General features: G+C 35.8%; 1 protein-coding gene across 1 annotated transcript in view; it reads left to right on the plus strand.

Moving 5' to 3' along the window:
- The window catches only part of kto (mediator complex subunit kohtalo), a 693,083-nt gene that overhangs the window by 176,951 nt on the left and 503,126 nt on the right, over positions 1-13,006 (plus strand). Inside the window, exons 14-15 of the mRNA XM_090412482.1 lie at positions 3,290-3,416; positions 11,546-11,931. Coding sequence (XP_090268608.1) covers positions 3,290-3,416; positions 11,546-11,931 — 513 coding nt within the window. The remainder of the gene's footprint in view (positions 1-3,289; positions 3,417-11,545; positions 11,932-13,006) is intronic.

The following is a 13,006-nucleotide window of genomic DNA, read 5'->3' on the forward strand; positions in this document are numbered from 1 at the left end:
TTGGGATATGTTTTCAGATTTGTTCCAGTAGTTGACTTTTCGCTGTTCGCCCTGGTTCCCTGGGAAAAACAACGGGGGCCTTGTTTAACAGGGCGACGCCCCAGGCAGCATGTAATTCTGTCATGTTGTACCATCATTTTTTATTTTGGTTTAAGCCAATAAGAATACAATTTGGTCGGCTAAATCCCAAATTGCCAGCGCTCATCCTCGTTTGTTCAGTATCCAGGTAGATACCTAACAGGGCACACCATGAAAAGGTGAGGATTGGACATTAAGTCAGAAGCCCTGATCGGTTCTCTGCATTCCTTTAAAGGTTATGTGGAGGTCTTATCTCAGTTATATAGCTTTGACCCTTAAGCACCCCTTCTCAATAGCTGTGACCCAAAATTATGGCAAAAATCTTCATCCATTTTTATCCTTCCACAAGAAGAGATGGCTCCCATAGAATTTCTATCTCTTATATTAGAGGTACTTTTGAACATGTTTCTCATACCCTTAAATAATATTTTTCATCACCTATTATTCAGATCAGCTCTTTGTTGCCATATACTACACTAAAGATAGTGTACAACCTTTGCTGCTACCTTGTAATTGCAAGTTAATTTACTTTGGTCAAATAGGCTGATCATCACTAAATGCATTTCTGTCTACTAGTCCTATATTGAATCCATAGAATAAATGTGGTCTTGCTGTGAACACAATTACTAATACTAACTACTGAATTTCGTTGGGATGATGCTGAACTATTGCACAGTTTCTCTCACACATTTGAACATCTTTTTAAAGAAAGCGCTGCTGTCCTTCTCCACCATCCTAAAACCTCAGTGACTGATTATTTATGCCCAAAATTTGGGAAATTATCTGTAATTGTATTTCTTGTTTTTTTTAAAGTTACACTCGCACATTATTTCAGATCCTAACAGTATTATACTTGCCTCCCAGCTTCCTCACGACTGCACACAAAAAGAAGTTACTATTTGCCATATGTCAATATTGCTGTTTTGAATTTCCCAGTTATGTTTGTCACACTGATGATGGGTTAAAATACTTAAACCAAAATGTTTTTTATAACTTAGCACAGTTAATTAAATATCTTTCCACTGTTTATGTGTATATTTTTTATATTTTTAATGGATTCACAGTTATCTCTGCATCAAAGAGTAGCTGGATGGGTGAAAAGGAGTGCCTCGAGTGGAAAAGAATGTTTAGTTTGGGGGGGGGGGCAGAGATTTTATTCTCTCTCTCTCTCTCTGGTAATTTGTGTGTTACTGAGTGTAAGGGTAGGTGAGCTGAGTGAAAAGGATTCTGTTTATGAGAGAAAAGGCAGGAATGCATTATGTTTATTCACATTGAAGGTGATCAAGTTATCCTCATCCCATTAAATGTTGGTATTAAGGTCATTGTTTTAAGGTAGTGGTAGCAAATGATCTCGAAGCTTAGTATATCTTAGTACTGCACAGTTTATTAAATGAGTTAGATAAATGCAATGTACTCTCATCGAAAAATCTGTGGATGGGATTAGTGGTGATTGAGAGTAGGTTCTGCATGTATAGGAGAAAGAGGGTAGGTGATAGAAAAGAGTGCTGAGACGCTTCTGCACTGGTGATAAAGTTTGAAGAGAGGAATCCATCCACCAAGACACACAATGAACAAACAGAGAGAAAGCTGGCCATCCAGACTGAAGGAAGATTTAATGAGCAAGCTTTGTTGCTAAACACGATCAGAAGCTCTGAAAATGTCAAGAGCAACAGCACATGTTTCTGTGAATCTCCATGGCATGTGTCTACTATTGGGTAAAATAGGTTGAGGTCAGCCATGGATCTAGATCAGCCAAATTTAATACTGGTGGTCGCTAATTAACTGGGGCCTCTGGTTAGTGGAGAGGTTGATTGTTGATGACTTTCTCAATTATTTTGGAGTGGAGGGAGGTGATAGCTATCAGTTGGCAGTTTTTATTATTTTCTGTTTTAGAATAGGTTTGATGTAAGTTTGCTTCTACATTTTAGGATGTGTATCAGCTGAGTATAGGATTGTTATGATGGTATAGGAGCGATGTTAGCTCTGGAGCACAGTGTTTAAGTAGAGTTTGAGAGATGCCATGAGGACCAGAAGACGTTTTAGTGTCTGAGTTATTTGGTTTTCTTCTGATGTCTTTTTTACTGATAAACCCTAGGAGACAAACTTTCTGGTCCCTTATGTGCAAGGGACCAGAAGGCTTGGTTTCCATTTCGACAGCAGGCAAATTTTCTACTTTTAGCCTTTATGAAGTCATATTTGGGTTTGGCAATTATTGTTTTGTATTTATTGCATACTTCAACATAGGTTGAGTATGAACTGGGGTTCTTGTTGCAAGCTAACTGTAGAAAGCCAATTTTTTTATTTTTTTTTATTTATTTATTTTTTTAAAGCTGCTTTGGTACACCTTTTGTTGAATTAATGGATGAAAATTATGATAGAATGAAGACCTTCATGCCACTCAGGATATGTCTTTAACTTGCTCATTTCAGGCGTTCGGGGTCAAAAGAGTGAAAGCCTGTAGTAGTAGTTTCTAATATTTAAGTCACTGTTACTTTCTTTTTCCTTTCCAGATTTTCTCCTTTAGTAGCACATTCACTATGATTGAATAATATTTTTTGTGTTACCAAGAAAATAGTCTAGTTTATAAAGTGAAATTTTCTTTGTTGCTTATTCAGATATTTTTGTTTAATCTGCTGTGTTATTATCAATACTTAGGACTCAACAAATGTGCTCACCTGTGGCAAGTAGCCACAGACTGAACAGAATCTTTCTAAAAAATTTTTTTCTTAACTTTAAGAAATATGCAGAATATGCATAATTCTTTCTAGAATATTCATAAAAGGGCCAGTCTAGTAACAAAAACTAATGCAACAAATTATATTTTCCACAACATCAATGTTGCATTTAATGTACTTGAGTTCTTATTTTATATTGATCTCTTCTTCTTAGAATGTTCTCATATAATGGAAATAGTTCTTCAAATAATGATACCGCACCACTAATCATTTTATGGAGCTCCTATTGATTCACTGGGAGATATCATTAAAAAATTTGGGGTCTTGGGTGAGTAAATTTTTTTCATGGTGAGGGGGATTTTGCATAATTTGTCGAGCCCTACCAACACTGATGAAGAATTATTGAAAATATTTTATGATCTAAATGATGGAATTGGTTGCTAAATTTAAAGATGTGGAATCTTGCAGCATATAACATAATTTTAATATGCTTACTTCTTGCTTCAACTTATTTGATTTTGTTGAACTGTTACTAGAAGTACATGGATGCTGACACTGTTGATGAAAAAGATTCTCAAGATTCAGTTGGAATTCTACCTCTTAGTTTGCCTCTCTATCAGAATCTCTTGGTAAATTTTTTGGATACTCAAGCACCTGTATTAGGTATGCATATTAATTTTTTATTAATTATTATTATTTTTTTTCCCCTACTGTTTTCATTTTATCATAGCCTAGTCTTTAAATTTTCTGGTCTGTCCACATAAGCTAAATTACATTCTTTTCCATGAAGTTTTTTTTTTTTTTAAGGCGACATTTCCAGTAAAATATTTTATCAGCTATTAATATAATTAATGGCTATTTTAGCCTGTTTTTGTTTAGGAGTGTCCCTTATATTTAATACATTGGCTAACATAACTCAAAAAGGGGTATATATATATTTTAGGGCATTATGGGCGAGTATAGAAGGCAATTATGGCAGAATAGAAAATGTGGAAAAATTTTGTAATTTCCATCGCATGGAAATGCGATGGAAATTCTATCAACGTCCACCGCCCCTACCTAATTTCCGAATGTTGGACGTTCCAAAACTTACAAATTAAGCCACGCCTCCGGCCATTTAGGGACAACAAATGCCCAAATTTGACAGATGCAACTTGCAGCCTTGAACATAGCCCTACAGTCATTCCCACAAAGTTCTGATGATGGTCAGACGATGACCGAAACGGTCCACACCCTGTAAACCCTTGCCCCAGTTTCCACATAAGGATACCCTTCCCCTTCGTTTTTTCTGCCCCTCTCACTCCCTCTCCCCACAACAAAATAATATATATATATATTATTAATAGTAACCCGGGTTTCCAAACTTATTTCCCGTGTCTCAAGCACATCCCCATGTTCTCTCCCCCCCCCCCCTTTATATACAACCTTTCAGCAAGAGCGTGGATTTAGAAGGCATCTTTAAACCAAAAACAAGGTATGTACAAAATTTTTCCACATTTTCTATTCTGCCATAATCGCCTTCTATACTCGCCCATAATGCCCTAAAATATATATATACCCCTTTTTGAGTTATGTTAGCCAATGTATTAAATATAAGGGACACTCCTAAACAAAAACAGGCTAAAATAGCCATTAATTATATTAATAGTGTTTAAGAGGAGTAGCATGGGAATTTCCCAGAAACTATACTTAATCTTATTTTATCAGCATTTATGAACATAATATTTACAGTAATGTGTTCATACAGCTTTAATGATAACTTTAATGATGTTAGGTCACAGAAAAAAAAATACATTAGTTTTGATGTATAGAAGAGTTTAGAGAGTATTAATTTTTAATGCCATGTAAGAAAAAAGTCCATTAATTTATTAAGCTGCTGATATTCTGCTGGATTTTATACCTGTCCTCTGAGTACAAAACAACTGTCACAGAACACAATATAGACATGTAAGTGTGGAAACAATTCAGACATGTACTTGTGGACAAAAGAAGTTGTGTCCTAGTAAGATGCCTACTATGGCTAGATTAAAGGTGGTCTTCAACATTCCTCAGACTGTGGGTAAATTAATGCAGGTGTACTTGTTGAGGTTTGGGGAGTGCTTCATTGCTAATGCAGTCTACCAAAATAGTCCTTTAGATTTGTAATTGCTTCTATTATGTACCATAGTTTTCTGCTATTTAATCCCATGTGAAGGTGTCCATGCATGGCTTGTTAGTGCTGACTTGCCATAATTGTGATAAGGTATGTATTTATATTCTCAAGGCAGATATTAACACTTCTGGTCTGTCCAAAATAGGCTCAGTTGCTTGCCTTCAAAGAATCAATAATAGCTGATAGCTAGTTGGTGGTTTAAACTGATGTGAAGATTATATTTATTTAGTACATTGACTGGCTGTATTTTGATTGGATATTTCACCTCCTTTCACAAATGGTTCAGTTTGGTCAAATATCTAAATAAAATAACTGTCAGCAAAGCAACTGGCATTTCTTCAGTATTGAGCAAGGTTCACTGTTGAGTAGTGAATGTTTTCTGCTCTCCTCGCCAAGGAGTTTTTGGAAGATATTTGGCAATGCATACCAGATGAAAGCATGTGCAGTAGTTATTTTACTGGTAAAGTAGGAAGAGGATGGAGCCACTCATCACCAAAAGTTGAGTCATTTAATTGCCTGTGCTCATCAAATTGATAAAGGGTTGGCACTGATATTTTGTCATTTGATACATCACTTTGTTTTGATTCTTTAACCATATCATAATCATATCACTGCTAAGTTCATATCATTTCAAGCACTTTTAAAATGGCTTCATTGCTGAGCTCTTAAGTAATCTCGAGTGTATTTACTTAAAAAAAATTGACCAATTAAATGTGTTGGAAATTTGTGGGTGCATGATAACATCTATTATCAATGTAATTAATTCAATTCAAGCACTTCTCTCTCTCACTCTACTCAGAGGAAAATGTTTGTGCTAGTTCACAAAGCAAAAAAAAAATGTATCAGCAAATGTGTCACATGGTCCAATTTTATTATCCCAAGGATAATAAAAATAGCATCTACCAATAGACAGCAATATGTTGGTTCCCCTCCCTCAAACAAATCTTATATTTTCAGATCCTTTTTTCACCCCCCCCCCCCCCCAAAGTGCTCCCTACCCACTCTTAATAATAATACTAATATTATACATATAAAAAACTTGTTTTTTTTTTAAAATAATTTTCCCACATTGCTTTATCCCCATTTTTTTCAAACCCCCCCCTCCCTTTAGCTGCTTAGCAGCAGATGAATGCATATCGCTGGGATAAGGAGACAGCCAACAACACCCAAACAAGATATATCTGAATTTTCCTCCTATATTATTCTTCATATATTAGTTTTATAAGACATCAGTAATACCATAAGAATGACAATCAATGAAAAAAAGGAGTAGCCATAGTAATCAACACTAAATATGAGACTAATCTTCTTGAATTGGCAGGCAGTCTCAAGTAGAGTGATGTGGACAAATATCAGAATGGGGAACTGAACAATGAGACTTATTTGTGCCTATGGTCCCACAGAAGGTTCTACTAAGGTAGATGTGGACGACTTTTTTGAGGTTTAGAGAAAGCAACTGACACAATGAAAAAGGAAAAGTTGTTCCTTGTTGGGGATCTAAATAGCACAGTAGGAAGTGATTGTTAGACATACAAAAATACTTTGAGAAAATTTGGAGAAAAGAGCAAAACTAATAATAATGGCAAATACCTGATGGATTTCTTCTGAGAACATGGACAGGTTATTACTAGCACAATGTTCCAACATAAAAATGTGCACAAATTCACATGGAGAGATGAGACAAGAAATAAGAAAAGTCTCATTGACTGTGTTATTGTTGATAGTGATATTCTCTTCCTGGTGCAGGACAGCAGAGTATACAGAGCATTTTAAATTGGAAGTGATCACTATTTAGTCTTTAGCAGAATTAAATTGAATTTCATATTGAGAAGAAGAATATGTAAGTTTTTAAAGTGAATAAAAGTTGAGCAGCTCTCAGATGTGAACTGTAGACTAAATTACACAAAAATTATTCAAGAAAAAATGAAAGAGCTTTGAAAACAGGAACCAAACCTTTGAGATTCGGTGGCAAGCCCTGAAGAAAACACTGATTGATTCAGCCTGACAGACAACATGTGGTGAGGTTGTCTGCAAGGATAGAAAAGTCAGAACTCCATGGTGGACAGGAAGTTAAAGAGGCAGTGAAAGAAATGAAGAAAAATTATAGAAAATTCCTAGCAAATAAGTCAGCTTGTGCTCTTAGAGAATGCAGAGACAAATGTAGAAAAGCTAAACACTGTAATACCAGCTAAACAAAAGTAACGGGAAGATTTTTGTGAGAACATAGAAAATAAATAGCAAGAAGGTAGCAAGATATTCTGGAGGTTGTTGAAGAAGCTTAGAAATGGAGAAAAGAGTGCTATAAAAGGAATTAGAGATGATAAAGGTGACATGAAAACTGGAGAAAAGATGAGAAAAGATATCCTTGATGTATCTAGTAACTACTTCAAAAAATTGCTAAATGAAACAAGCAGTGATAGAACAGTGGTAAAAAAACACTCAACAGTCATGCAATCAGGAATGCATATCCATACTTGAAATATAAAAAGCCATCAAAAGCCTGAAATGGCAGCAGGAGTAGATGATATTCAACCAGAAATGCTGAAATATGGAGGTATAAAAGTCTTGCAGTGACTGCACTGTATAGTTCAGAAGGCCTGGACAGAGGGACAGATTCCAGATGATTGGAGTAGAGCTCTCATAGTACCCATATACAAAAAGGGAAATAAAACAATGTGAGAATTACAGAGGTATTCCCTACTGAATGATCCTGGTAAGATTTATGCAAATATACTTGGGAAATGGTTGAGATGGATTGCAGAAAGGAAGCCTGTTGAAGAACAAGCTGGATTCAGGTCAAATAGAAGCTGTCAGAATCAGATTTGCAATTTAAGACAAATAGTTGAGAAATTGTGGGAATATAACAAAGATATGTATTTAAGTTTTATAGATCTGGAAAAGGCATATGACAAGGTGCCAAGAAAAATGTTATTCAAAACACTACAGTTATATGGTGTCATGGGGGCATTATATCAAGCAATACTTAGTCTTTGAGTTGTCAGTCAGCAGTTAAATTGAAGGAAGTACAGGAACATGGTATTAAATCATTTGTCAGACAAGGATGTACATTGTTCCCTCTGTTATTCATTATCTATATGGATCACATTATGAAGCTAAGCTGTATTAAACCTGATATCAAAATTGGAGATGTTAATCTCAGCTGTTTACTTTATGCAGATGACGTTATATTTTAAAATAAATCCAGTGTAAGTCTGCAAGATTACCTTACTAAATTGAATAACTGTTGTAATAAATTTGGTATGAAAATCAGCAATAATAAGACAAATACAATGAAAATAAGCAGAAAGATTGAATATATGAACTGTATCATGAATGGAGAACCTATAGAACAAGTAAAACATTTCAGCTACTTAGGTACAATTATTAGGAAGATGGTAAATTAAATATGGAAATAGACAACAGAATCAACAAATCTGGTATGTTAGGAAATCAGCTGAATAAATTTGTATGGAATAGGATGGAAATTAGTCAAAACACTAAATTAGCTGCATGCAAGACAGTATTCAAACCAATTTTAACTTATGGATCTGAGAGCTGTGTTAGAAATAAAACAGTTGACCAGAGACTACAGGTATGAGAGCGCTGAGAAAGATTAAGGGCGTGAACAAATTGCATCAGTGGCAGTGTCATATTAAAAACGAGGATATTAGGAAAGAACTTGATATTGTTAACATCCAGGAATGTGTTAGCAGACCTAATCTCAGGTGGTATGGTCACTTAAATAGAAGGAAAGATTAGCAAAACAAGTGTTCTCTGTCAGGTTTGGAGGGAAAAGACCCAAAGGAAGACCAAGATATAGATGGATTGATATAGTAAAAATTGCCTTAGAATATAGAAATATAAGGTCTGAGAATGTTGGAGTCTTGACAGAAAACAGATTGATTTGGAGGAATATTTTTGATAGGAAGTTAGTAATGAAATTAGTTGTATACAAGACAGTGTTCAAACCAATTTTAACTTATGGATCTGAGAGCTGTGTTAGAAATAAAACGCTTGACCAGAGACTACAGGTATGAGAGCGCTGAGAAAGATTAAGGGCGTGAACAAATTGCATCAGTGGCAGTGTCATATTAAAAACGAGGATATTAGGAAAGAACTTGATATTGTTAACATCCAGGAATGTGTTAGCAGACCTAACTTCAGGTGATATGGTCACTTAAACAGAAGGAAAGATTAGCAAAACAAGTGTTCTCTGTCAGGTTTGGAGGGAAAAGACCCAAACGAAGACCAAGATATAGGTGGATTGATATAGTAAAAATTGCCTTAGAATATAGAAATATAAGGTCTGATAATGTTGGAGTCTTGACAGATAATAGATTGATTTGGAGGAAAATTTTTGATAGGAAGTTAGTAATGATGTAAGTTCTTCATGTAGTACTCTCATAATATCCTGTACACCCTTTGAGAGTACATGTCAGGAATTTGATGGTGATGATGAATTTTTTAAAAAAATGAAAAACTCTTAAATAATGGTCATTCTTTCTTAGTTATATGCTTCAGAAATGTGGTGTGTTAAAAAAAAGATGAAAGTAAAATATTTATTTTTATTATTTATTATATTTTTTATTTTTCATTGCTTGGAAATCCTTCTTTATAAACCAAACATGATTCTTTTTCAAGCCAGATCAGACCTCCAATAAGCAGGATGGTGGTCTCATGTGGGACAGTTCAATCTATTTCCAATCTGAAAATTACTGAACACTTCTGACCAGTGCCCCCATAGCATCAGTGTTATGCTAAAGGAAATGCACTGTAACAAACTTTCAACAATAACAACTATTACTTTGAGTCTCTATGTACGGGGTGATTATAATTAAAGTTCACATTATAATCACCATGACTACTTAACTGGGTGACTACTCAGTGGAACGATTTAATATTTAACATGATGATGCATGTGGCAATGAAATTTTATTTTGTCCAAAAACCAACATTAGTTCTAAAAGTTGCCACTATGGCAATACAATATTGTAGTGGGTAATTCAAAATGTAGGGCACGTTGTGTAGTTGCACAACACCATCCTTTCTTTCATGCTTACACGGTGATCAGAATACATTATCAAAAATTATGGAGACAACTAACGCGGTAGTTGTCTCCATAATTCTTGATAATGTGTTTACACAGCAAATTTGATATGCTGGCCTCCATTGTTGGCAACATGCTGAAATCACAAAATTGCATTCTCAACCACAGAACATAGTTTCATTTAGAAATGTTGTGGATATGGCATGTAATTCTAGTCTAAGTTGGCTGTGTGTCCACGTTAGACAATGTCATTTAGATGTCCCCACAGTCCAAAAGTCACAGAGGTTTGCATCGTCGTATGAAAATTGGCTGATGATTCTGTCCTCAGTAAAATGTGTTTGAAGCAACAACTTTACAGGGAGTGGCATAGTGAGGAGGGGACACCATCCTGCATAAAAACTGATGAATTCAGGCACTGATGTAGTATTGGAATCACCTGATTTACTAAGATAGATGCATATCGCTGGCCATTAATAGTGCAGGTAGTGAGATCAGTAGGACCAAGCTCCTTGAAAAGAAGAAAGGTTTGATTATGAATTCCTCTGTAAAACCACACCAAATGGTGACCTTCGAGGAATGAAGCAGAATCTGTCATGCGTTGTGTGGGTTTGTGGTTGCCCAAATTCTGCAGCTGTGCATTTTCACAGCACTGTCCAGATGGAAGTGAGTTTCATAAGTCCAGAATATATTCCATGGCCAGTCATTGTCCAGGGGTTAATCTGAACAAGAAACTGTAGGGCAAATGTTTCTCTTGCACCCAGCCATGATTAAGCAGTTGCTGAACCTTGTAAGGATAACAGTACAGAATTTGCCTTACGACTTAGTGAACCATGCTGATGGGCTTGTCTAAAGACCGTGCAATATGCTGTGCAGTGCTGCTTCCTATGACGTTTGCCATCCTTTCTTCTAAAGCTGTGGCCACTTCTTCCACTGTCTCCTCTGCCAGGTTTGACATCTAAGGAACCTTTCTCTTCAAATTTCCAGATCATTTTGCATAAACCATTTGCAGCCATAGGACTTGTGTTTTTATCCCTTTAATGTTCCGAACTTACGCAGTGCTGTCTAGGCACAGCTGTTATTTTGGTAAAACAACTCGACGAGGAGTGCATGACCCTTCAGTAATGGTGGCATTGTGCTTTAACATGTCGTCTACTCACAGGCAGTGAACTGATACGTTCAAAGCTACCTGCTTTTATAGAAGCTTCTTTCAAAGCATATATCATTGGGTACATTTGTCATTTGCATAAATGGTATGTTGCAATTTACATATATTGCAGTGCATGTATTGCCCTAGCGGCATCTTTTAGAACTAACATTAGTTTTTGCTCAAAAATAAAATTCCATTGTTGCACACATCATCATGTGAAATATTAAATCATTCGATTTAGTAGTTACCCAATTACAACTTTTCAAAATATGAACTTTAATCACCCTGTATACAGTGAGTGAGATTTGTATATTATTTAGCTGGGGTAAACATTTTTAAATGCTCATCTTTAATCATCCCGATATTCTTATGCTATTGAATATTTTAAATTGGATGACACTATGCATTTATCCATACTTGAACAGATATTTTGTTCTATTTTTCAGATGACAAACCTTCCAAAGATAGTAGATTAGCTTTTGCAAATGTGGTTCTCCTGTTTGCTGAATTAATTCATTATGATGTATTTTCACATGATGCTTATATGTGTACATTAATATCTCGAGGGAGTTTTGCTAGCTCAGCCAACACATATGTAGGTCCAGGTATACCATACTCAAATAAATCTGTTTCAACGCCTGAGCCATTGCTAACAGGCTTTATGCCAGATCCATCTCGAGGATTATCACCTGCATCGGGGGGACCAGGATGTATTGCAATTGGTTCCATTCCAGGATTGGGAATGCCAGGGTTAACAGAATCAAGTAGGCCACAAGAACCCTTGCCAATGTTTGAACCACCTGATAATCGTCCCAGTTCTGCAAAACATGAGGTAACCTTACATTAATGTACATTTACTTTTTGCATTTAGATAATTTTCAGTTACAATGGCATATTCCAACCAAAATTAAAAATATCACATATTTATATCACATTTAAATATCACAAACTTCTCCTTATTCACTACCATATATTCTCATTTTTTATTTGTGTTGCCTTAACTAAGTTGATTTTGGCACTCTCGCACATCCATCCCATTCTAGTAATATTTTTGTATTTATTGTTTCTTATTCTGTTGTATAGTGCTGCTGCATTAAACTTTTTTATATTTTTTTATTTTATTATTATTTTTTTTGATTGTAACTTCAATAACATTATTTTAACCTGAGTTATATTCCTCCTGGATTCAGCTCCATAGTTTGTTCAGTTTCAGTTTTACTGCTTTATGTTCGTGGCACTTCATTCCAGTAAAACACAATTTCTGTTGAACTCTTCATCAATGCATATTTGATTTTTTTTTTTATTACTATTATTACGGGCAACTCCAGGGAGTCATTGGACTCATCGAGGGAGGCCCCAAATCATATTCATCACAACTATTTGACATTCATACAGTATCTATCATACCTCGCCTTAAACTCATTCACTGTCACAGCATCCACCACAGATTCAGGGAGCGCATTCCACTCATTCACTACTCTAAAAGTAAAGAACCCAGCTCTAACACCTTTACTAACCACACTTTTGCCCAGTTTCCATGGATGTCCCCTAGTCCTCCCACAACCAGCCCTGTTCTCAAAAATATCTTCTGAATTAATTTTATAGAAACCCTTCAGTAATTTGAATGTCTCAATCATATCTCCCCTCCTTCGCCTATCAACCAATTTTTGCAACCCACAAATCCTCAACCTGTTCTCGTACGGTTCATTCCACAGACCTGCTATCATCTTGGTCACTCGCCTCTGGATCCTCTCCACCTCCTCCCCATCAAGAAGAAACCTAGGTGACCAAATCTGAGCACAGTAGTCTAGATGGGGTCTTATCAAGGCTCGATACAGAGGAACAATAACCTGCTTGTCTCTGCTTGTCATCGTATTCTTCAGCAACCAAGTGATTTGATGAGCTGT

This window comes from Typopeltis vanoorti, chromosome 22 (assembly GCF_054136105.1).
Source record: "Typopeltis vanoorti isolate ZY-2024b chromosome 22, IOZ_Tvanoo_1.0, whole genome shotgun sequence".
In the NCBI taxonomy this organism is placed as follows: Eukaryota; Metazoa; Arthropoda; class Arachnida; order Uropygi; family Thelyphonidae; genus Typopeltis; species Typopeltis vanoorti.